Source organism: Panthera leo, chromosome B3 (assembly GCF_018350215.1).
Source record: "Panthera leo isolate Ple1 chromosome B3, P.leo_Ple1_pat1.1, whole genome shotgun sequence".
Lineage (NCBI taxonomy): Eukaryota > Metazoa > Chordata > Mammalia > Carnivora > Felidae > Panthera > Panthera leo.
In genome coordinates, this window is record NC_056684.1 from 128,914,309 (window position 1) to 128,940,013 (window position 25,705).

General features: G+C 39.5%; 1 protein-coding gene across 2 annotated transcripts in view; it reads left to right on the forward strand.

Moving 5' to 3' along the window:
• FLRT2 (fibronectin leucine rich transmembrane protein 2) overlaps nt 1–11,462 on the forward strand; it is a 104,271-nt gene extending 92,809 nt beyond the window's left edge. For both annotated transcript variants that reach the window (XM_042943991.1, XM_042943990.1), the window contains exon 2: nt 1,109–11,462. In XM_042943991.1, coding sequence (XP_042799925.1) covers nt 1,490–3,472 — 1,983 coding nt within the window. In that variant the 5' untranslated portion in view covers nt 1,109–1,489 and the 3' untranslated portion in view covers nt 3,473–11,462. The remainder of the gene's footprint in view (nt 1–1,108) is intronic.
• Nucleotides 11,463–25,705: the final 14,243 nt, after the last annotated feature.

The following is a 25,705-nucleotide window of genomic DNA, read 5'->3' on the forward strand; positions in this document are numbered from 1 at the left end:
AAGAAACTCATAGCTTGCCATGTCCTGTCATGTTGGCTTATTTTGTAAGGAAATAAAATCTGGCACCTTTCAATTATCTGCTTTACCTCTCTGATCTAAAAACAGATGGAACACATTGTAGAGCAGGGAGGCATGATTACTATCCATGTATTGCCTTGACTTCCCCAACTGGGTCTTCTATCATTTCAAAGTGTGCTAAAGGTCTTTCTTTAAAGCGGGAAAAAAGGGGTGTCCGGGTGGCTAAATTGATTAAGCATCTAACTCCTGATGTCAGCTCAGGTCTTAATCCCAGAGTCATGAGTTCAAGCCCGGTACTGCTCTCCACTCTGGACGTGGAACCTACAAAAAAAAAAAAAAAAAAAAAAAAAAAGGTAGAAATAAACACAGATGGGAGGAAGGGGGTGGTGTTGAAAAATACCTTATTCCCAATCATGAGTGTGGCAACTCTCAAATCTGTACCTGGAGGTCCCGAAAGAGGGAATAAATACGCATGTTATCATGAACTGGAGTTTGGTCCTTCTCCTTAGTACCTTGAGGGTAAGCTGTTTTGATGGAAGACAAAGGTGAGGAGAGACGAAAAATGGGGAAGAAAAAAAAATCTCTCTGCCTTCACGCGTGCTTCTGTGCATTGTGTTTATTCCTCTTCCTTACGGCATTAGATCAAAAGGACACATCTTTTTAAATGACCGCAGCCGTGCCTATTTTGCATGTAGAAAAGGCTTCACGTTTCTTCTCTCAAGTGGTGTTAGGTACTCAGTCATTTGTTTCATCTTGAAAGAAGATGTGACCAGTTGGATTTGTAGGTAACCATCATTATTGATTCAGTGGATTCAGCAGTGTGCCTTTTGTGCCCTTTCTATTTGGATATTCAAACAGATATTTAAGAGACGGTACTGATTGGGTTGTTGAAGATAAGGTAATTGAATCGTGTTCCTTTGTTGAATACCTTTTCAACTAAATTATTGCTGCTTAAAACATCATTTAACGCCAACTCTGTGGCCCTGGCCATTTGGTTCTGGCCATAGTGTTCTTAAAAGGCAGCTAGTAACCAGAACTTCATCCATCACTATCCTAAACTGACTTTTTTCTCTCTACTTTCCTCTAACAGAGTGCAGATTGAGCTTAACCAAGAAGTTCATAGTCTGATCAACACTGACCTGATCTACAACATCAGAAGGGAGTTCTGCCTGCCCAGTTGGGCCTCTGTTGACTGCAGATAACTTGGCTTCACTCATTGCCTGTGTGGAAAATTCTCCCTATTGATTTTTTTTTGTTTTTTTTTGTTTTTTTGTTTTTGCACATGGAGGACAGTAACAAAGACAGCAACACAGGCTGATAAGAGCAGAGATCACAGAATTCTCTTATTACAGGTCCTTGGGACTTTTCCTCTAGTTGGAGTTCTGGACTTTAACAGAGCCCTTTCCAGTCATTTTGGTTTTGTTTCTTGTTACTTTCCTACCACCTTGTATTTTGTTTCCGTACTTCAGAAATGGGCCTACAGACCACACAGTGGCCCAGCCGTGGGGCTTTTTTCCTGAAGTCTTGGCTTCTTATTTCCCTGGGGCTCTACTCACAAATGTCAAAAACCTTGGCGTGCCCTAGCGTGTGCCGCTGCGACAGGAACTTTGTCTACTGTAATGAGCGAAGCTTGACCTCAGTGCCTCTTGGGATCCCGGAGGGCGTAACCGTACTCTACCTCCACAACAACCAAATTAATAATGCTGGATTTCCCGCAGAACTGCACAACGTACGGTCGGTGCACACGGTCTACCTTTATGGCAACCAACTGGATGAATTCCCCATGAACCTTCCCAAGAACGTCAGAGTCCTCCATTTGCAGGAAAACAACATTCAGACCATTTCGCGGGCTGCTCTCGCCCAGCTCTTGAAGCTCGAAGAGCTTCACCTGGATGACAACTCGATATCCACGGTGGGGGTGGAAGATGGGGCCTTCCGGGAGGCTGTGAGCCTCAAACTGTTGTTCCTGTCCAAGAATCACCTGAGCAGCGTGCCCGTTGGGCTTCCTGTGGATTTGCAAGAGCTGAGAGTGGATGAAAATCGCATCGCTGTCATATCAGACATGGCCTTTCAGAACCTCACGAGCTTAGAGCGTCTGATCGTGGATGGGAACCTCCTGACTAACAAGGGCATTGCCGAGGGCACCTTCAGTCATCTCACCAAGCTCAAGGAATTTTCCATTGTTCGGAATTCACTCTCCCACCCCCCTCCTGATCTCCCAGGTACACATCTGATCAGGCTCTACCTGCAGGACAACCAGATCAACCACATCCCTTTGACAGCCTTCTCAAATCTGCGCAAGCTGGAACGCCTGGACATATCCAACAATCAACTGCGCGTGTTGACTCAAGGGGTCTTTGATAATCTCTCCAACCTGAAGCAGCTCACCGCTCGGAATAACCCCTGGTTTTGTGACTGCAGTATTAAGTGGGTCACGGAATGGCTCAAATACATCCCTTCATCTCTCAACGTGCGAGGTTTCATGTGCCAAGGGCCCGAGCAAGTCCGGGGGATGGCTGTCAGGGAGCTGAATATGAATCTTTTGTCATGCCCCACCACGACCCCTGGGCTGCCCGTCTTTACCCCAGCTCCAAGTACAGCCTCGCCAACGACCCAGCCTTCCACGCTCTCTGTCCCAACCCCTAGCAGAAGCTACATGCCTCTGACTCCCACCACAGCCAAACTTCCCACGATCCCCGACTGGGATGGCAGAGAAAGAGTGACCCCGCCTATTTCTGAACGGATCCAACTCTCTATCCATTTTGTGAATGACACGTCCATCCAAGTCAGCTGGCTCTCTCTCTTTACCGTGATGGCATACAAACTCACGTGGGTGAAAATGGGCCACAGTTTAGTAGGGGGCATTGTTCAGGAACGCATAGTCAGCGGTGAGAAACAGCACTTGAGCCTGGTTAATTTAGAGCCCAGATCCACCTATCGGATTTGTTTAGTGCCACTGGATGCTTTTAACTACCGAGCTGTGGAAGATACCATTTGTTCCGAGGCCACCACCCACGCCTCATATTTGAACAATGGCAGCAACACGGCTTCCAGCCACGAGCAGACGACTTCCCGCAGCATGGGCTCCCCTTTTCTGCTGGCGGGCCTGATCGGGGGCGCGGTGATATTTGTGCTCGTGGTCTTGCTCAGCGTCTTTTGCTGGCACATGCACAAAAAGGGGCGCTACACCTCCCAGAAGTGGAAATACAACCGAGGGCGGCGGAAAGACGACTACTGCGAGGCGGGCACCAAGAAAGACAATTCCATCCTGGAGATGACAGAAACCAGCTTTCAGATCGTCTCCTTAAATAACGATCAGCTCCTTAAAGGAGATTTCAGACTGCAGCCCCTTTATACCCCAAACGGGGGCATTAATTACACGGACTGCCATATCCCCAACAACATGCGATACTGTAACAGCAGTGTGCCAGACCTGGAGCACTGCCACACGTGACAGCCAGAGGTCCAGCGTTATAAAGGCGGACAGTAAGACTCTGGAGAACACACACACGTGTGTGCACCGAAAGACACACGAATTACATTTGATAAATGTTGCCCAGATGCATTTGTGCATTTGCATACTCTGTAATTTATACGGTGTACTATATAATGGGATTTAAAGAAAAAAGTGCTATCTTTTCTATTTCAAGTTAATGACAAACAGTTTTGTAACTCTTTGCTTTTTAAATCTTAAAAAAAAAAATAGTTGCTGAAGTACTGTACAGGGTTGTACCATGAGAACCCAATGCCAAGGCTAAGGAGTGATTCTTCCTCATGATGCACATTCACCATTTTACTGTTGAAGCTGTCAGAATAAATTCCTTTCTTATGGTTGGTGGTCAGATGAAAAGGCACATGGAAACGGACTCATCAGGGTAGGCTACACAACATGGGGAAAACAAGGAACGGCCCAGATAGATATCTTTATGCTATTTCTATACTTCCTGGTGTGGAAGGAAAGTTAAAAATTTCAAAGTAGAAGAAGGGAGGTAGTTACCCTGATTTGACCCAAAGCAGGAAATCTAGAAAGCATCACGAGGAAGCCCATTCCTGTAAGATAAGTTAACCGAACCCGGCAGAATCCAGAAAATGATGTGGGCTTTGAAAAGAACTTCAAACCCGGGGGTTGGCTTTCTGACTGGGAGCTTAAAAATCACCCCTCACGCCTCCCTGATCCTATGTGATAACAGAGTTAGAGACCTGAGTCTGATTCCGGCCATCTTCAGGGACAGATAGGATGTTCCAGCAAGAAAACTCCCTTTAAAAGTGTTACTATTCAAATTATATGTCAGGTTGAATCACATTCAACAGAGATATATTCTAGAATACTTTTTTAGAAGAGGCTAATAAAATAACGGGAAGAATTATATTGAATGGAATTATTTTTGATAATGAGAATTATTTGGGTAGATTCACCGCAGCTATGTCAACATGATATTTAGACCAACAAGAGATCAGTGTTTGGAATATACTAAACTTGTTATTTAAAAACTATTGGTACCATTTAGACAAAAGCAAGTGATCTGTGATTCTGCTACACTTCATCAAACGACTTTGTTAGTATCATGTTGAAATAGCTTGAATTAATACCTTTATCCCCTTGCAAATTTGTCTTCCAATCACCTCACCTATATTTTCGTAACTAGCCGTTTATGCTAGATTTTTCCCCCCCACTCTGCTTAAACTTTGAAAGAGAAAATGAGATCCCAGTCTCGGGTCCACAAAATATCCATATATACTTATACCCTTTAAAATGTATACTAATTTTCTCTGCTGATAATTCTATAAGGACGTATCAAAGCTGGCTGAAATAATGTATTTTTTTAAAGCAATACTGAGTTTCCACCTTGGACCGATGTTCATCCTATTCCACTTTTGAAATTTCATTTATTCCCTTTCAGTCTTGGATGTCCCTCTTCTTTCAGAATTGTGGAGGGATGATCTATCTTACATTAGTAGGATCACATGGAACAAGTCAGAGAGCACAGGCTCCTTCCCCTAATCTTGGCAGAGTGGGCAAAGAGCAGAGGGCATAGAGAAGAGAGGGATGTCTGTGCTTAATTCTAGATATTTTCAAAGCAATGCCCATTTTCACAAAGTATGTATAACTCACTCCTTTTCATCCCGTAGATGTAGAAGGGCTATCGATCACCTACATTAACTAAAAAAACACACCATTGGAAAATTCCTTTTAAAATCAAATTCTGCCCTGTGTTGTGGATTTCCTTTACCACTGGCCATTTTTTAGGGACCTGTGAAATTGACGTCACACTCATTTTGGCTTTCTCTCTCGCTCTTTCTCTGTCTCTCACTTTTAACAAAATAGAACTGTGATGTGTCTTCTTTGTAAGAGTTTAGGTATAAAACGCTATGCAAGTTTTTCTTTATAGTAAGAGCTTTATTTTCTTTAATAACGTACCCCCCAACTTATATGTTTTAATCTCCCTTGTCCTTCAGAATAAGCAGAACATATAACTGAAGTTATAATGTTGTAGAGGCAAGAATCGAAACGGCAGTCAGTTGAACTGAAATTAGCTGTTAATTAATTTGAATTAATTCTAAAGTGACTTAGGTTTCCATATGAGTTTATTAGCTAGCAAAATCTGGCTGTTGCTTGTTGAAAGCTAATTCCACACAGCAAAGGGACAAGACAGTCTGTGAAGGTGATCAGTGTTAACAGTAAGCCATCTACTATTCAGGACAATGACATGGGGTTGTGTGTATTTAAACGGATAATTCCCTTCCACTGTTGTCTTCTCCTTGGCTGTGTAGATAAAACTATGTGTTCACATTATGGTACTTTGACTTTTGAGGGTTTTTTTTTTCTCTTTTATCCACAAAATAATCATGCTCATTTATTTATATTGTGTATTTAACCCCCAGCATCATATTTGGCTGCTGAAACATTTTAGTTTCGAGCCAAGACTGATGTTGGAAAGGTTTCTATGATGTCTTGTGGGATTCAAAGAATTATTTGGGGCTTGAGTGGTACAATGAAGTCCTAGTCATGTGAAGGGGCCTCTGCTAAAAGACGTTCCTGAAGAGATAGAACCTAGTTGCAGTCTTTGCTTTGATCTTGCGCACAGTATGACGGAGGCTGCTAAAAATAAGATCAGTGTCTCGTTTGTCATAGCATACCTGGGGCTCTCACGCCAGGATAGGAAGCCCATCACGGAATTTGTAATGTCTTGCGTGTCTTAGGAAAACTGCGGAATAACCAACCGTCAGTGTTGGCTTAGGCTTTGATTGGCATCTTCAGTCGCGGGAAGTGTGTTTTGCTGAAACATCTACCCTCTAATGGAGCCTCTCTTGCTGCCATTGTTATGTACTTTGAGATTAGCCAAGAGTCACAGTTGAAGATGCAGGCCAGGACCATGAACCAACAAGACATACACCCTGGCTTATAGAATTTGATGCTGTTTGACCAAACAGGCTGATTTCAGATAACACACGGCCACTTTCAGAGCTAGGCAACTGTCACTGTGCAGAGGAAATTCTAAGAGTAAAGGGTGTAGCCGTGATCACACAGATGTTATTGATCGTTATGCATTTCCAGGGTTGTCATTAATACCTGCTTGTTGTGGGGAGATGTGTTTGAACAGGGAGAGGCTCTGTGCTCCCCTCAAAACTGTCAAATACATTAGCAGTTCATCACAACGGATGGCCACAGGCAGAGACAAAAAGTGTGTTTCCCTGCCAGGTTTCCTTGTATGAGAAGTGGAAAAGATTCTATCCCCTGAGAAATAATGCGATTTCTAATTACCTGGATGTCTGTTGGAAATATATAAGATATGTTCCCCAAGGTTTAAAAAAACGAACAAACTGTGTTGCTGTATTGTGACCAGTCTGGCAAAAAATATTAATGAAGTCGCTAATTTTAAGGCTCCGTTTCCTACCAGTGCCGATCATGATGGTCTTAGTCACTTCCCAAGATCATAACTTAACTTCCCCACGTGGAGAACCAGCTCTGCATGCGGTGAGCAGAACACCCAATGCAAGCAAAAGTTACAGGGAACGGCTGAGGCAGATCACCTTTTGACAGTGAACTGGTTAGTTTTCATCAATTTCTTTGTTTACAGCATTTTTCTCTACCCTACAACAAGGAGACATTGAGTTTTACTTTAGAACAAGAACAGTTTTGCGCATGATTTACCTTTCCAGCTTCATGGGAGTGCAAAGCAATTTCTTTGTGCCGCAAAGGGCAATACAAATACAAAACAAACAAACAAACAACTCTCCTAATTCTTACTCTTGTCAAAACTGACCTGATGCTCTTTTTTAAAAAGTCAAAATACTAATGAAGAAAGCTATGGCTTACATCCTTCTCTGATTTCTACATCAGGGCCATAAGACAATTGACCACTGGGGGATGCTTGTCACAGAATGTGGGGAGAAAGTTTTGTCCATGTATGATACTGTTGTTACAACAAACCAATCAGATTCTTTTGCTATAGTTTTCATTTTTCTTTTTCTAGAGGCACATCATCCACCAGAAGAGCACAAAGCAAGGCCATCATAACAGACATTTTTAAACTAGTATGCAACACACACGTACGTGCACACACACACACAAACACGCACACTGAGGCATTTATGAAGATGTCCATGGGATATAAGATTTATAACTTTTTGAGGCAAGGTGAAGGCGTCACCACTGTCTGTCCCTCTAAGACCAGTATATATTCACCAAAAGTTAATCCCAATGGTTTGTTATTGTTTGAACCACATGTTGATTTCCTTCTGGTTTATGTTTAGTGTGTTCTCATAACAAGGGACTGCAAGGGGCTGGAAGATTCTGCATCGCACGTCCTCTGAGACCTACCATGCCGCACACCTTGTTAACTACAAACTTCACTCTACACTATACAGTACCTTGTTGATATATTCAGTAAAGGCTTATTTTAAAAGAAAACCACATTTTGTTTATCTGAGTAAGTTCATTGGGTTATAGCCAACACTTGCATTGTTAATGTGAAAGAGAAATTGTTAATGTGGAAGGCTTCCTGATGATGCATGAGGGTGGCAGGAATAAAGGAGGTGATAGGATTTTTCCTTTTCTCCTACCTTGAAGACAACTTCTGTTTTTAAAGCCATTTAACCTTTTTTGTGTGTGTGAGGGGTTTATATGAAATCTTCATGTTCTTTGCTACTTCCCGACTAACTTGTGTGTTTGTCTGCATATCTTTTCAGTATACACCATACATCACGAATATTGTTTTGTATTTGTGAAATCTGTATTGCTTAGGATAGAGATAAATACGAATGTAGTAATCCAATCAGAAGAGCCCCCCCCCCATTTCATAACATACACTATTGGTTTTAAAATGTCAATTTTTCTTAAGAATTCCCATGGTACATTTCTACTTCAGATTTGTTTATAGCTCATGCACCCATACTTCTAATGAGCACTCATGAAAATGTATCTATTCACGTGCTCCAGTTCAACTCGGATTATTCTCACGATTTTGCCAGACCCCTTTCCTCTAACTCTTTAATAATGTATTTGACAGAGATTAAATCAGGAAACAAAATCACGACACTTCAGTTAACTAGTATTAATTATTTGTAGAATCTATGTTGGAAAATTAAGTATGCAAGACAGTGGTCACTGGTGATTTATATTACACTTGGGAGATTTTGTGCCAAGTACTGTCCATGCAACTCTCAGTCACTTTTACCAAGAATTGCAGACCTTATTCTGTGAAGACCAGACCCTTAGTCAAGGAATAAAATTCGTTAAAAAAAAAAAAGTTTATTACAAGTCAGCATTTGGCTGACTTCAGAAGTTTTGTAGAAGAATAAAATACAGTCTTAGGCAAGTCAAGCACATCTTCTACTTCCCTGTGTTCCTGAAGAAATCTGTCTGTTCACCCAAAGTATTTATTTTTCATGTACCTTCTAAAGAATTCTATGTTAGGTTCTTTTGGGGATTCAGAGAAAAATATGACTCTACCACTAAGGAGCTCACAGATTGTGCAAGAAGCTTGTTTTCGAACACATTCCGGAGTCTCAGAGCCCATGTAATAATTTTACATTCTCTCAACCTCAACAGAGTATCTAAGGTGACGAAAGAAATAGACGTACTTCTTGATACATTTGATGATGCATTTGTTGTATATATTAGACGATCTTGGTGTTTAATAGATGACGCAAAGTGATGGTGCGTTGATGAAATTAGAATTGAATTTGAATCAAATTTTCAAACATATACTAAGTAATTGAACATTTAGGAATTGTGTTTGGTAATTAGACATGCAACTTTAAATTTCCGCTGGGCACCAGAATATAAATTAATCTAAAACAATAAAGAATGGCACCTGACAATTCTTGAGCACCAATGTAATGCCACATTTAGAATGCTTTGATACATGTGGTCACATTTTGTCTTCAACTACGTAAGGTGTTTCATCTTAGCTTTTCAGCATGTAAAACTTCCCAAGAAGTATAGCGATTCGTCCCTGATCATAAAACCTGTGAATGGCAGAGTCGGGCGTTAACCCCAAACGTGATTCTTAGACTCTTAAGTACTTTCTTGCCTCTTAAATTGACTAGCTTTGAGATGGACTAGCCTTCAGGACAACTTCTTTGTCAACAGTTAAAATTTGTGATGATCGAGATATCACAACGTCACTCTGAGGACACATATATTAATTATTGTTTGTGGCAAATCAAGGAAACATTCTAAAAACCTAAAAATATTTGTCTTTCAAATCCCATTCCTGGTTTTTTTTTTTTAGAGAAATTCTGTGTTTGTTATTATTGGGTGGCTGCACATTTATCTGACTTGAAAGCTTCAGATGGAATCAAGATATGCCTACACCCACGGGGTGAGCTGAAAACTATTAAAAGGACTTGAGTGAGGTTATTTTTAGTAATGAGTTTGTTTCTTACTTGAGAGGTTGCTCAAAGTATTTTGTAGATCCTGCTGAAGATGCTCATATGTCAGAATCTATTAGGGCCTTAGCAAACTGGCTCCTGGATTTACAATTATTTTTCATAGCACAAATAGAAAATGTGCGCTTTAGAGGATTTTGTAGGAGCTTTGTTTTTATTAGTTATATGGAAAGTTAAGGATAAAGCATTTGTAATGGTACACTCTAAAAACAGAGGTCTTTTTAGCACACACACACACACACACACACACACACACACCAACTGATGAACCCGTTTGCCCATTTTCTTGGTGTGAAGTCTAAACTAAATGAAAAATTCATTACGTCCTTAAGGAGATTCTTGTCATTTCTGTGACATAATCAACGTCCATATTGGGTTAATCTATTCCTAAGCAAATATCAAATTATGCTGGTTCAGATTCTGCTAAACTCCCTGGTTTGGGTAGGATGGGCCTGTGTTAGTTTAGTTTTGTTTTCATTTAGCAACTATTTGATGAAGCCTGGTAAGTTTTGGTGCTGAATAAGATTGCTTTCCGGGACAGCCAACTTGGCATCATCAGAAATCTTTCCTGAAAGTTATGGTGCTCAACACATGGGCCACGTTTTTCCTGTCTCTTTGCCTCCTTTGAGCGCTCGCACTCTTACATTTAAGGAATCATACAGCAGTTCTTACAACACTTACATGCTTTCTCAAATGTTTTTTCTCCTCTCCGTTTCCTAACTCTGACATGGTTAAGACCCTTCCTGTATTCTCTAGTCCACCTGCATCTTTCCTACACACCGTGGGACAAGGTATAATAGTCTATAAATAATGCCCGATTGTGACAAGGCATTACCATGATTTTAAGAGAGATTTCAAGCTCTTTGTATGACATAATGTGTCATATATACATTACTCCCTGGCATTCCTTACTAGTATGTCCTCCTCATTCATTATGTTCTCTGGACTAGATAGATACTTGAAATCAACCAACAGTCTATCTCTAAGAAATGTCAACTCCTCTATACTGCTGTAGTTTTGCTCGACATTTTTTATCCTATGACATTCACTTTCTCCTTTGCTTGGTGAACTGTTCCTTCTTCAAGATATGACTCAAGTGGCCCCCACCTTTGGGAAGCTTCTCAAATCACATCTGTCAACTATCTGACTCCTCTGTACAGTTAATATAACTTCAAAATACTTTTCTTTATGGCATCTATATTTTGTGGGTTTTCATGGGTATGTTTCATGCCTATATTTTAACCCCCCGGAGACAGCGGACAGACTCTGCCAATTTTTGTATCTCATCCAGTGATGAGTAAGTACAGTGTCCAGCCCTGGGCAGGTGTCTCGTACATGCTTTTGGGTAAAATGTGAACAGAGCACATGGGACAATGAAGTGATGTCAGGTGTCCCCAAACAGCAGCAGCTCAAATAACAGCTACCCTGTCAACCTCCTACGGCTGGATGACTTTCTTAAAAGCCTCCGAATGATCGGTGGAATTCTGGATATGCAGAATTAGACTTGCTCAGAAGCTACGATATGAATTTTACAAGAAACAAAACATACATTTCCTAAAAAAATCTTTTGTTTACCCATGACTATTTTTAGAGAAATTTTGTTTTCGTGATTATTTGTTGATCACACATTTATCTGATTTGAAAACTTTATTATGAAATCAGGATATGTTTATACCTACAAGGAAGGCTGAGAGAACTATTCAAATGATTTGAAGAACATCCTTTTTATATTTTACAGAAAACCCCAAAACTCTGAGCCAACTTGCAAAAAGGCATATAAAGACATATCTTAAAGAATTGTCTTACCAGATGTCATCATCATGAGAAATACACAAAGTATGGATAGACATAAAGTCCAAGTAAAACATTTTGACACTTTGCTAGGCATGATGAACTTTTCACGTGTAAAAAAGTAGATTAGTTTTTTGTTTCCATCAGCAATATCAAAAGGGACAGTCGATATTCACTGTGTCATATCTTATACCTAAAATATGGCATGTATCATTTAGAGGTCCACATTGTATTATCTTGATTATTTGCTCTACAAATAAATAGTTCTCTTCTAGAAATGATATTCCCATAAAGAAGGATGCAGTGGAGGTGGTAGTTATTAAAACCTCAAACTTGAAACAGGCTGACTTATTTTGGAAACCTGTCTCTGCCAATTGGCTTTGTTAATAACTTATACTTTATGGTCCTCAGTTTCCTTTACCTGAAATGGAGACAGTGAAGTCCAACACATATGGGGGTTGCCAGAAGTGCAGGTATGTAGAGCAGTTAACAGTTTGCCAGACTCGGCAAGCATTGAATAAATGGCATTGGACACGATATATTTTCAGACAGACCTCTTTCACAAGCACAGAGTGGCATATTGCCCACTTTATATGAAGACACCCAAGTTCATGAGTATTAAGATCAGCATTATACAAGAGTCATGTATTCAAAGGTAATTAGCATCCCAAATTTCACATAATTGTGTACAACCATTATCAATACAGTCCAACAGGGAGTTTTCCATTTTTTCTACTTTTTTTTTTTTTACTGGAAAAGTTAGGGAAAGTGAGGCACCATAAGGTAGCACAGAACAATACCAGGTCCTCTGTCTCATGATGGGTGGGACCATTGAGCATCACTGTTGAAAGGAAAAAGAATAGACTTCTCTGTAGTGTAGCTAACATATTTCCTCTCTGATCTTCAGAATACACATACATGTGATTATTGCTAAAAATTAGCACAGAAGTATCAAATGTGCTCTGAGAATGAGTGTTCAGAAGACATTGGGAAATTAAAACTAAAAAAAAGCAAGATAATAACTTTCTGCTCAAAAATCTATAATGTTAAATGACATGGTTTTATTTCGTTTTACTATAACCAACCATAGGATCTATACCGGCACTTGGCTGGCAGATAGCGGGGCTGGTAACAACCAAACGGAAGAGCATGTTAATGGTTCTGCAGTGTAGATGTGACAGTCTACCATCTGTCACCCAGTTACTTTTTGCAATCAATGCCATTCTTCATTTTGTAATCTCGTTGTAACTAAGAGGCATACGTCCTCTTTGAATAGGTCATGTTCTTTTTTCCTTGGGTGCATGGTAATTGATAGTAGTGAAAACAGGCTCAAAACAGGTCACTCATTTGGACTCTATGTTAGCGTTATTTTCCTTTTATCCTGCCTTTTCTTGTTTAATAAAGGCAGAAGGTTAGCCATTCAGATGCTAAGGGAAAAATGCTTTCTCTTCTAGTCCTTGGCTGCAGAGTTTAATTGGTTTCGGGGCAGCTATTCGGCAGGGAGAAGCCAATATTGGCATTCCCCTGGTCTATAGCCAATTTCTCTTCTCTTTGGGCTGGTGTCTGTTTTGATAGCTTGCCTCCCGGCTTTTTCTGTTGTTAACTTTTTACATATTGACTCTTACTAGTTGGAATACAGTGTGATCCACTAGTGGATCTTGAATAAGAGGGAACCATTTGCTTTGTAATGGAGGCCAATCACCTCTGACAGAAAGCAGCAGTTTCTATACAGCCTATTGTATGGGGCTTACTGAACATGATGAACCTCTCTGATTCTGAGTTCAAATCTGTCCAGAGTTTTCCTTGCTCCATTCCATGGGCCTTGAGTGTATTTATGCTTCTATTTCCTCATTGGTCCTTGAGGTTATTACAATAATTACCTCAGCAGCAACAATACAGCAAGGTGCCTGGCACACACTAAAGTGTTCAATGTCAGGCGCTTTCTGAAAACATGGGGAATTAATATCCACAAAGTTGGATTACACACCTTGGATCTCCTTTGGATCATGGGTCAGACCATTCATCTCTCTGGCCTCTTTCTTCTAGTAGAGAGCATAAGACTTTGGTTGATTTCTTAAGTTCTTTTGGACTCTCAATTCTGTTTCACTCTTGTCAATTTTCCATGAAGCTTAGCTATAGTGAATTGGGCTGATTTATGCCATGTGTTTTCATGAGTTTCCGGAAGATATGTATGGGAGAGAAAACAGGGAGCATGCAAAAATTCCATTTCATTGACTTTATTACAAAGACTAGCATGTCCCCCATTAGTTACAGCAACAGTAAACTCAATATGTTTGGAAAGCATCATGCACAAGTATGAAAAGAGCCTTGGAATCACAAAGAGCTCCCACTTGATACCTGTGTGTTATTAATGTTCCTAAACCTTATTTTCCTCATATGTGAAATAGGGTAACAGTACTTGTGAAGAGTCAATGAGATAATTTATGTCAAGTGTTCGGTGCAGTAACAGATTCATTCAAGCTCATCATGGCTGAAAAATGACAAATGAATAGAAAGAGAAGCAAGTGGAAACAAAGCTCATTCTTATTAACTCAATTATCTTTCCCTCAAAAGAGAGAAATTCAAACTATGTTACTAAGTAGACATATTTATAAAATACTTTATTTCGATAAAAAATTATTAAAGATAGATTTCCCTACAATAAAACTTGTATAAAACAAGATTGTTTCTTAAAATACTGAGTGCATCTTCTATCTTTGTAAGCCTTTTATGTAATAGCTATTAAACTTTAAATATTCAACAGAAAAGAAATTATGATAATACCCAGGAAAATGCTGAATGATAAATGTACTTTATTTTTGATGAAATAGAACAGATTTTAACACTGACTGTGCCACTTCTTATCTTTGAACCCTGAAAAAATATACAATTGTGGTCTTAAAAATAAAGAAAGAGTTTTTAGAACAATTAGAAAATACTTCTTTCCAGGGCCTTCAATACATTTATAAAGCCATGGCTTACCAGATAACAAAGGATGTTAATTTGAAAATATTTACCTTAAAGTGGTTGCCTAAGAATCCCAGCCAGTAAGCAATAGCTTTAATTGATCACATCATACATCTGAATTTAATAATGAAACATTGCTTTATTAAGGATGTTTATATAATGCAGCCTTTCCAATAATTTATACCATCTAATGATGGATATTTTAAATAAATAGCTTGTAGCTATGTACTTAGAAAGTGATCCTTGGGACTCAGATCGAGGTATCATTATCTGTTCACTTCTTTTACAAGCTCACTTATTCATTATGTCCTTGTTATGGAATTTTTAAAAGTTTGTTACTTCTATGAAAAGAATTTAGTAAAATGTAACCAAGTTAATACAATAATTATTTTCGAAAGTTAGTTAAGCCTTATGCTACCTCTGTAAAGGACCAAAATCGCATTTTAAAGGAATTTATCAAAGCAAATATGACAAAATTACTTAATAGTATTTTTTTCCAAACATTAAAATTCTGCCTGGCAGTTTAAGAACTTACAAGTAAATCAAAGATGAAGTCATCTGAGGGAAAAGTACGTAATTGTTAATCAATTTTGCACAGTGAAGGAAATTCAAAACTTCAGAGATATGCTTTTGAAATAATTTATTTTAACAAAGGTTGCGTTAATGAAAGAATTACTACAAAGTGAGTCTATTGTAGCGTAACCTGAAAGCCAGTGCAAGCCAGTGCAACTGGAAAAGTAAACAACAAACAAACCAGCATAGGGAAGAAAGATAGAAAATGTTTACATAAAATTACCATGTTAATGGACAAAAAGCCCCCATCAAAAACAAAATGAAACACACACACACACACACACACACACACACAAAGTTTTACAGAGCAGTGATTAAAGTATGGGCAAATAAATTGGGGTGTGAAATGCATTTTTAGGGAAAAACACACAATGTGTTTCGTAGGTACATGAATCAGCACACTTACATATACAAATCATTTGTGGCATGGGTACAAGATAATCAGGCTTAGTTTAGAAAATGTAATAAAAAAGAAACATCGAGACCAAGAAGTTATCAAAAGAATTAACAGTTTAAAATATTAACCATCCAGGGGCGCCTGGGTGGCTCAGTCGGTTGAGCGTCCAACTTCGGCTCAGGTCATGATCTCGCGGTTCGTGGGTTCGAGCCCCGCGTCAGGCTCTATGCTGATGGCTTGGAGCCTGAAGCCTACTTCAGATTCTGTGTGTGTGTGTGTGTGTGTGTGTGTGTGTGTGTGTGTGTGTATGTGCGTGTCTGCCCCTCTCCTGCTTGCACTCTGTCTCTCTCTCAAAAATAAATAAACATTTAGGGGAAAAAATATTAACCATTCAAGTACTAGAAATTTGAACTGCTCTTATTAAAAGTTATTTGAGAATCCACAGCATATATGATGGTGGAAATTGCAATGGTTTTAGAGTTCAAATATTGGCTCATTGACTTACCAGCTGTGTCCCTAGCCAAATAATTAACCACTTTAATATTTGGTATCTTATATCTAAAGTGCTATAATAAAAAAAACCCCTATCATTGTGTTGGCGTGAGAATTCATTTAAAGTTACCAGCACAGTACCTTGTACCTAGTGATCGCTCAGCTATGTTAATCCCATCCAACTTCTTTCTGTCATTTCCTGTCTCTTTCCTTTTCTATCACCCCTCATAGAACAAAATGCTGTCTTGTGCTCCTGTAATGAATACAGACACCCCACGGTCTGTTCTTTCATGAGATCCTAGATAGAGACAGGTACTATCTCATGCGACCAGGAGTGACAGAGCTTTGAGTGTGGATCCACCCATCCACATTTCAACCAGGCATGCTCATGTATTGCTTGATTTAAATTAAGTTTTAAAACGTGGTCATTGCCTTTTGAGCTTCTGTGGGTGTCTGTGGGAGAGCAGATGGGCATGCACTTTTGCAAACTTTTCATGATGTAGTCTCCCCACATTAGCAACAACAGAGTTAACCATACGTACCTATGTAACTGTGCCAAAAAGGAAAACAAAACAAACAAACAAAAACCTTAGGGGCACCTGGGTGGCTCAGTCAGACTCTTGATTTTGGCTCAGGTCATGACCTCAAGGTTTGTGGGATCAAGCCCCATGTCGGGCTCTGTGCCAACTGCGTGGAGCCTGCTTAGGATTCTCTCTCTCCCTCTCTCTCTCTGCCCCTGCCCATCTCACGCACGTGCAAGTGTGCATACTCTCTCTCTCTCTCAAAATAAATCAATAAACTTGATTAAAATTTTTTTAAAGCTTAAATTCCCTGTGGCTCTTACTCTTTGCTCTGTCATCCTTCACTTTGTTTGAAATTCCCACCAGTTTCTTCATTCCTCTGATTCCAGGCATCCTCGCCAAATGGGTACAGGTTACCTAGGTTTTCAAGATGTAGAATGTATACTAGCCATTATGATGGGGGCTGGGCATATGTGTCTTACCCAAATATAGCAATTACCAGTAGAGGGTGGGACAAAAGACAACGGAGTATGGTTGGAAAAAGGAGAAATGGCAGAGTTTGGAGCACAGGCCACTAGGATGGACAGCCACTGAATGGGATCCCAAATTTGGGGGCAGCATTAAGGAGGGCAAAGGTCACCTGTGTGTTTGGCATTCCATGAAGTGCACTGCTGCTGTTAGTAGAAAGCTTGAGGCTGAAGAGAGCGTATTCGCTGAGCTTCTTCCTTCTTTCCATGGTCGCCAACCTTCCCTGATGACTGGTAGTCACCTGGGTTCACAAATGGGCTGCAGGTTCACCTGAGATTTCATCACCAGTTCACCTCTCCCTCTACGCTGTCCTTCCTCCTCATGCATCCCTTTCACTCATGTCAGTTGAAAGAGCCTTCTCTAATAAGCCTCTTGTGCTCTAGTCTGTGTGCAAGTCTGATTCCCTGAGAAACCAACCCACCACGGCCTGCTTCACACTTCTGCTCAGGGCTAAATGTCACTAGATGTAGGACTATAATCACATGAAGGGGTATGACTGAACCCAAAGGTGTCCCCTATTTATTGAACAATGTGAAATAAAATTAACTTCACATTATAACCTCTGACCATTTAGTTCTGTGAATTTGAATGACGTACATCAACGTGTACTCACGAGGTCCAACTTTGATTGCATGTTTATGGCAAACCTAGTGAGTTAATCAATATTGAACCTTTCTCCGTCTCTGATGATTGTCAAATTTCTAAGAAAATAGCTCTAATATACCTTAAACATAAAAATTTAAGAAAAACACACAAGGTACCAAAAAAAACCCCAAAAGAACAGTTAACATTCAATTCCTTGAAGCCACATGAAACCAAAGTTTATCAACTCTATATGAAAAGAAAAAGATATATGGAAAAGGCAATCGAAATGCTTGGTGTGTTAGTCTAACTAAATCCAACTCTGTCTGCTTGATGCACGGCAGAGGTAATCACTGAGAAATCCCACGTATGGCAGGAAAGGGTCTATTGGAGAGGCGGCCAGAGAAAGAGACAGGAGGGCAAGTCTGAAACCCACCTCCCAGAAGGAAGAGAGGCAGAGAAATTTAAAGGCAAAGGAAAAAGATGGGGTAAAAATTTGCAGCTGCATTTATTAGTATGCAGCTGAGATCAGTCCCATTGACCCTTTGGTTACTGGTTTCATGAGAACAAGTGTTTTCTGTGGATAGACAGAAACTAAAGCAAACTGAAAAGAATTTCCAGAGCAGGCGGTCTCTACTCTGTAACAAATGTTTTCTCATGATCCAATTATTTCAACCATACCTGCAAAATCCCAGGAATTTTCTCAGTCATTGGCTGAATGCTGGGAACATGGGTGACTCTCACTCACTTTGGCCCAGTTTCCTTCTTTCAGACATAATGCCACTTGACAAATGCAGCTATCTGGATGGCAAGTTGTTTATGAGCACATCTTCTCCTTATGTGGACAAAATCTTGATGGGAATAAAAGAGTTGAATTCTTTTTGGAGTAGTTTATGGTTTAGAATAAGCAGGGTTTTTTTTTTTTAATGTTTATCTGTTTTGAGAAAAGAGAGAGAAGTTGAGAGGTAGAGAGAGGAAATCCCAAGCTGGCTTCACGCTGTCAGGCTCAGAGCCCAATGCAGGGCTTGATCCCACAAACTTTGAGATTATGACCTGAACCAAAATCAAGAGTCGGAAGTTTAACCAACTGAGCCACCCAGGTGCCCTGAGAATGAGCAGCTTTTCTTGAAAGCAGTTGCCCACATGGGCAAGCAGAGGATAAGCACTAAAGGCTATCAGGTATTCTAGGCTCCAAATTTACTTTCTATAGATGCAAGTAGAATTCTGGGACTCCAGCAGAAATCCTAAGACTTCTGATTTTACTTTCTGCTACTGACTTTTTTAATATGCCCAAGGAGTGGTAGCAATGAATGATTTGTCTCAACCCTATTGGAGGGCTGCTGAATTTTCTCTTATGATTTTGGCTAGGATTAGAGTGCTTAACAGAATTTATACTTAGAAACTTTTTTGCTATCCTTATATGCATCTCCCATTTCAGAGATGCCATAACTGAAGCCCCCTGAGAGAATTACTCCATCCGTAAGTGATGGAGTCAGCTCTGACGCTTTGAAACACAGGGCTTAGGATTTCAAATCAGGTGTTTCCCCTCACTGCATTTCGCTACTTTACTAGTGAGTTTTCTTGCAGTTATTATTATTACCTAATGACCTAACTAGTGCTGATGCTGCGATGAGCCTGTGGTAGGCCATTCTGAAGATTAATCCAAAGAGATCTGGAAATAACCAGTCTGAGCACTTTATTCCCCAAACTGTATATTTTACAAGGTAGTCAGTGGATTAATGACCCAACCATCCTGCTGACTACATTTCGAATCATGCAATTACAGATTTTAATGCAGATCATGACCCAGCTTTCCTTGGCAAGTAAAATTGAGTCACCAAAGTATATATACCACATATTAGACATCTTGAGAATTGTTTTGGTATTTTCTTTAATCTTTGGAAAAGCCATTGGGGCCTTCTTTAAGAAGCAAATTAGAAGAGACAGAATTCATTAATAATAATAATAAGGAGACTTAGTTCTCTTTATAAAACCTCTGCCATTACACAACAACTTGCTGCCATAAATTTCCTACTTTTTAATAAATGTGCCTTGTGAATATTACTGAGTCTATATACATGTGCTAGATTCTTACTGGTCTCTCTCTGTCTTTTCTGTTGGAGTCTGGCATCTCTGCAAAGAACTTCAAGTCCCTTGATTAAAAGACAGCAAAGTTCTCAAGGAACCTGGTGAACATATCTTGAGAAACCACCTCCTGTTCTCTCTCACATATGGCTTCAGAGAATAAGTGGGGACATTCCTAAAATATAGATCCTACCTTAGGGTTCTCCATAGCATAGCTGAGTACCTGTGTGGAAATCCTGACCTGGCTTTTTACTCACCACGTGACCTTGGGCAAGTTGTTTAAACTGTAGCCATCATTTCCCCATAGATTTGGTATAAGTTCTAAATGAGTTTAAATGCATATAAGGCACATCCTATATCCAGTTCTCCATAATGTGGGTAGTTATATTATATTATAATTATATTATATTATATCCCACCTGTAGTACACTTGGTCTATGACTTATTTGTAGTGCCTTGCTATCCTGATAATAAAACATTTCTGCTCAAACTAAATAAAGCAAAAGTGAAACTAATGACAGGGCTTTGCAAAGCATAGTACCCCCCACAGATAAAAAGCAGGGAATGTAGTATATAATGCTGAGGTGCATGGTGTAAGAGTTAACCTTTTTGACAAAGCCCTTAGGTATGGCTGATTGGTATTTGTCATTCCTAATATCTTTTATATACTTTTTTTTTCCTGGAAGAAATCTAGCACATGTATAGGACACCCCTGCATGCAGGGTTCTAGATGTCAGTTGGGCTTTGCAAATTACATGCACACGTGCAAAATTTCCAAGATAATCGTGGAGTGGAGGCTATCTGCCTATTAATATGTGGGTTTAGGTATAGAGGCAGTCACACAAGGTAGCTATAATCAGTGTCCCAATGCCTGAGGTCAAGAGCCAATAGCAAGAGAGCCCTGATTTCTAGATAAAGGCTACAGTAAAATGTTATTGCATACAATAGTTTAAGGGGTGGCCCCAGACTTCTCCCTTAGCCATTTCTTGCTCTTCTTCTGGGGCTAGTGTCAGCCTCTATAAACAATAGATTTTTTTTAAGTCACCTTTTAAATAGGAAATAGAAGGAAGAATTTTTGCATGGCGACATGGAAATAGTTTAAAAATAGTGTTTTTTCCGAATGTTGGTAGATCATGGTTTGTTACAATGAAGCCTTGAACTGAAGATATTAAAGAAAATAACCGTTAAGCTGTCCAAAAATTATGCACATTTAATATATTGTGCACACCTAATACTTGTATTAAATCCTCTCCTGTTTAAAATACTGGAATCATTTCTATCTCTTGCATTTTATTCTTGTTGGATGAAGTATTTGGAACGCAAACTGGTTGCAATTCTATTTACTCAAAGATATAAATTTGGTATTGGTTACCTAACCTGGTTGTGAAAGAAGAGACAATTCTATCACTGTGTAATGGAACATTAGCAATTCTTGGCTTGCAGTGGAAAAAAAAAAATCAGCTACTGAAATTATTACCTGAGGTCACTTAGAATGAAATACCTATTAAAGCCAAAGTTTTGGTGAGCTATGTGATTTCTTCAATAGAATTTTATGATAGGAATATAAATATAATAATTGTGGGGTAGGCTAGCTCCTTATGACTGGACTGAAATGTGTAGAGAAAGAAAACAGCTCAGCGTTTTAGATACTTTGCTCAAGGCAAGTCAGAGGCCCAGAAAGCATCCATGACTACTCCCCACAGTCTTTTGTATCTTGTAGCTGCAGGGCTGCTGTTGGCAAAAAAAAAAAAAAAAAAAAAAAAAAAAAAGAAAGAAAGAAAAAAGAAAAAGAAAGAAAAAGTGCACAGTGTCAGATCTTGTTTATTGCTGAATTATAATGTGGGCTGAATCACAGCCTCACCAGGTCTCCTCTGTAAAAGTTACGGCATTGATTGGGAAAGATGGAGAACCTGGAAAATTCAGATGGAAATATTAGGTGGATATAGATTAATGTTACTATACTGATTGTCCAAATCCAATGAAACCTCCTTGCCAGTAGAAGCCCATTATCCCTGTTGTAAAAGGTCAGTTTTTCCTGACTTGGGGAACTAACTTGCCTGAGGTAACTCATGTATAAGGAATGCCATTTTTCCTCATTGCTTGTCCTTGCCACTTTACTGCTCTCAGACCTAGAGTTAGAGTCAGTTCCCAGGGTGTTAGAAGAGGCCAAAGGGTGAACCAGGAGGAAAAGGCTAAAACATGGGGAAAATGTCGTTTTTTTTTTTTTTAATTTTTATCAGTTGAAACCTGGGGAATATGTGTGGCAATAGATTTGAAGGAAGTTTCACCAGATGAGAAAGATCATAAACACATTGGTTGAAATTAACCAATATGTGTGCACCCACTAGAATCTGCATCTAATGTGCTTTCCCAAGCAGCTCAGAGTGATTCTAACTGTCTACTGGATTGGTTGCCTAAAACCTGGACTCAATAATGGCTCACACAAAATGAAGGTGAGATGCAAGGAATCTTTGGTATGTGGTAAAATCTGCAACTTGGGAGCATATGAACAGAGGAGTGATTTATCATCTGATTCACTTTACTTCTAATTATGTCTCCTACGAGAGTCCAAAGGGTATTTATTTCAGTGAGGCATTTAGCAATACATTGATGAAGCTGTCCTATCTTGGACAGAAATGATACCGCCCTTGAAATGGGTTCTATGTTTAAGTGGGAATGATGGAATCCTGGAGTAAGAGAGGTCAAATGACAGAACTTATTACCAGGTATAGGGTGGACATGATTATAATAGGCATCAAGAGTAAAGTAGTACAAATATGGCTTACCCATTTTCTAGGAGTGGATATTTATTGTAACTTCATGAATAAAATAGATGTCCAGCCAACTTAACTCATATTACATTGTACAACTGAAGAAATGACCCAGGTATGACAAATGAGAGCCTGGCTTTAATTATGACAATGGAGTGTCATAGCCACTTACCAAGAGTTACCCAGAGTCAAGTTGTAGGGATAGTGATTTCCACGTTATCCCCATTTCACTTGCTTCTTTCACCCAGAAGAGGTTGGCTCTATTTTGGAGAATGGCAGATCTAAGTTTAATCAAGTGGTGACTTCAGTTGCTATGGTTGTAGACAATATGGTCTTTATTGGAAAAAATCAGCTGAGCTGTGACATCTTGATTTCAGCTATTAACCTAGAAATGGTCATAAAATACCTCTTTGTTTTATCTCAATAAGCAAAGACACCAAACTGGTTTGCTTTCACGTTAAGTAACATTTCTCATGGTGATCTCATGCATCCCTTCCAGGGGCCTTGACTGTTTCACCATACTAGAAGATGTCACACAGTTCTGCCATTTAATGACATCAAGTGACTGAAATTGGAGAGCTATGAATATATGATATCCTAGCCAACTTTGTAATTTACATACATGCTGCAAGGTAGGAGAAAACACCTCATGAAAATTCAGGATCTACCATCTTTTTCCTATTTCTGAAAATTCAGGGAGACATGTCTGAATACCCCTTCCAAAGAAACAGGCCCACTTCTCGGTGGGCTTCTGGATGTTTGAAAGCAAAAAAAAAATACTAATTTTGGATGTGCTATTACAATATCTTTACCAAGTAATTGCTAAGGCTGTGAATTTTGTTTGTTCCAGAAGAAGAGGAGACTCTCTACCTCATCCAGGCTAAACTGCAAGCTGTTCCCTATGCCACTTGGTCATAATGATGCAGCAAATTCAATGGTGTCTAAAGTGGTTGAAGCAAATGGCCTTGTCGTTTGGAAAATCTTGCAAATCTGATAGGAGATGAATAATGTAGACCTTTTGGGTATTGAAACAAAATCAGGTTTTTTTCCTGATATTGATTATTAATATCCTTTTGTGAAAAAGAGTCTACTTTGCTAATAGATGCTAAGACAGGCCAAACACTTGACCATTGGACCCCCAAGTGGCCATGCAACCATAGCTATCATTCTTAAAATGAACTAACCATAAAGTTGAGCTTGGGCAACAAAAAACCTACGTGAAATAGAAATGGTATATATAAGATTGGCTCAGTGCTCAAAATTGTTGTTTGAACAATTGTTTACCCTACCAATGGATTATGTGTTTGTGCATTGCCACTTCTTTAACCTATGCTTATTCCCCAGAAAAGCTATAGAGATGAGAAACCTTCCAGGTGGGCAGATCACTGAGTAGTGCATGTGCTTGTTCACTCTGCTTGGAAATGAAGGTTGCCAGACATATGAATACAATTTGGAAGACTGGTAATAAGGAGATCTAGGAAAGAGGTATGTGGAAGGACCTTTTAGAACTGGTAGAGTCCATGTGGATATTAATGTCCCATAATTCTCTTCTGAAGCCATTCCCAGCTGAAGAACCTCTCAATAATTGTGTGAATACAATGACTCATTATAAGAATGTCAATAAGTTACTTTCAATAGCCACTTCCCCTCGCTTGCTCAGTAGATTCATGAATTAAAAATTAACAACAGCAAGAATATAGGTTAAAACATAGATTCAACAACATGGCTTATTTGGTTCAGTTCAATATCAGTATCCATATCAGTATCAATATCCAAGCTGCCAATCGCAGAGACAAATGCTGACACTCTCACACATCACCATTCACTAGGGGGACCAGCAATCTATCGGATGACAGGTAATGTCACTGGACCCCTTCCATTATGGAAAGGGCAAATATTTATCCAAATTGGAATAGACAATTCTGGATATGGATTTGCCTTTTTTGTGGCCATGCCTCTGTATCTGTTGACTTATTTAATGGGACATTATCAGAGTGACCCACACAATACTGTTTTGGGGAAATGCATTCATTTATGATACAAAGGTTGAAAAAATGGACTCAAGTCAATAGGATTCACTTGTGTTATCATATGCCACAAGCTGCCTGAAGCAACTGGCTTTTTAAAACAGTATAATGTACTATTGAAGACTCAGTTATAGCATCACTTGGGAGAAGATACCATGGGGGGATGAGGGCACAGTGTTTCAGAATAAGAAATGTGATCTGAATTAGTGACCAATACATGGTACATTTTTATTGTTAAATGCCATGTGGGAATTACCTTAAGCTATCCCAGAGGTCATTGAATACAAAGAGGCTCACAGACTAAACTAAGATGCCCAAATCTTACACGACTAACTCAATTTAAAACACATGACAGGGGTGCATGGGTGGCTCAGTCAGTTGAGCCTCTGACTCTTGATTTTGGCTCAGGTCATGTTCCCAGTGTCGTGGGATCGAGCCCACATCTGGCTTCACACTCAGTGTGGAGCCTGCTCGGAATTCTCTTTCTTCTCTCTCTCTACCCATCTCCTACTCATGCTTTCTCTCACTCTCTCTCAAAATAAATAAATTTAAAAAAGAACATGACAGAAAGTAAGGGGAAAGAGCTGAGATCAGTTAACACTATTCTTAAAATAAGGTGCAAGTGAGCTTAAGGTCTAAGGAAGGGTCTCTAATAGATAGAAGTACTCTGGGGCTAACTTACCCTACCCAAGAAGCACAGGGCCATGCCTAACTGGCAAAAGCAGTAGACCGCCAATTGTTGCACTAACAGCTATGTATTTCATTTGCATTTATGAGAGACAGGACACATTGGTTCAGGATTGGTTTCACAAATGTGTGGCTAATCCTCAACCCCATAAATTTGAGTACCTCATACGCTTTATGTACTTTTAGTGTGTCAGGAGTATTTTGTGCCTCAGGTACCTCATGTATATTTAGCATATCATGAATATTAGGTGGATTTTGGTCTTCCCATATCTTTATATCTATGTTCAGCACACAGAAGACATACTTGTTTATCGATATTTAACATGGCTAACATAGCTCATAGGTTACTAACTTTATAACACATCTTATGAG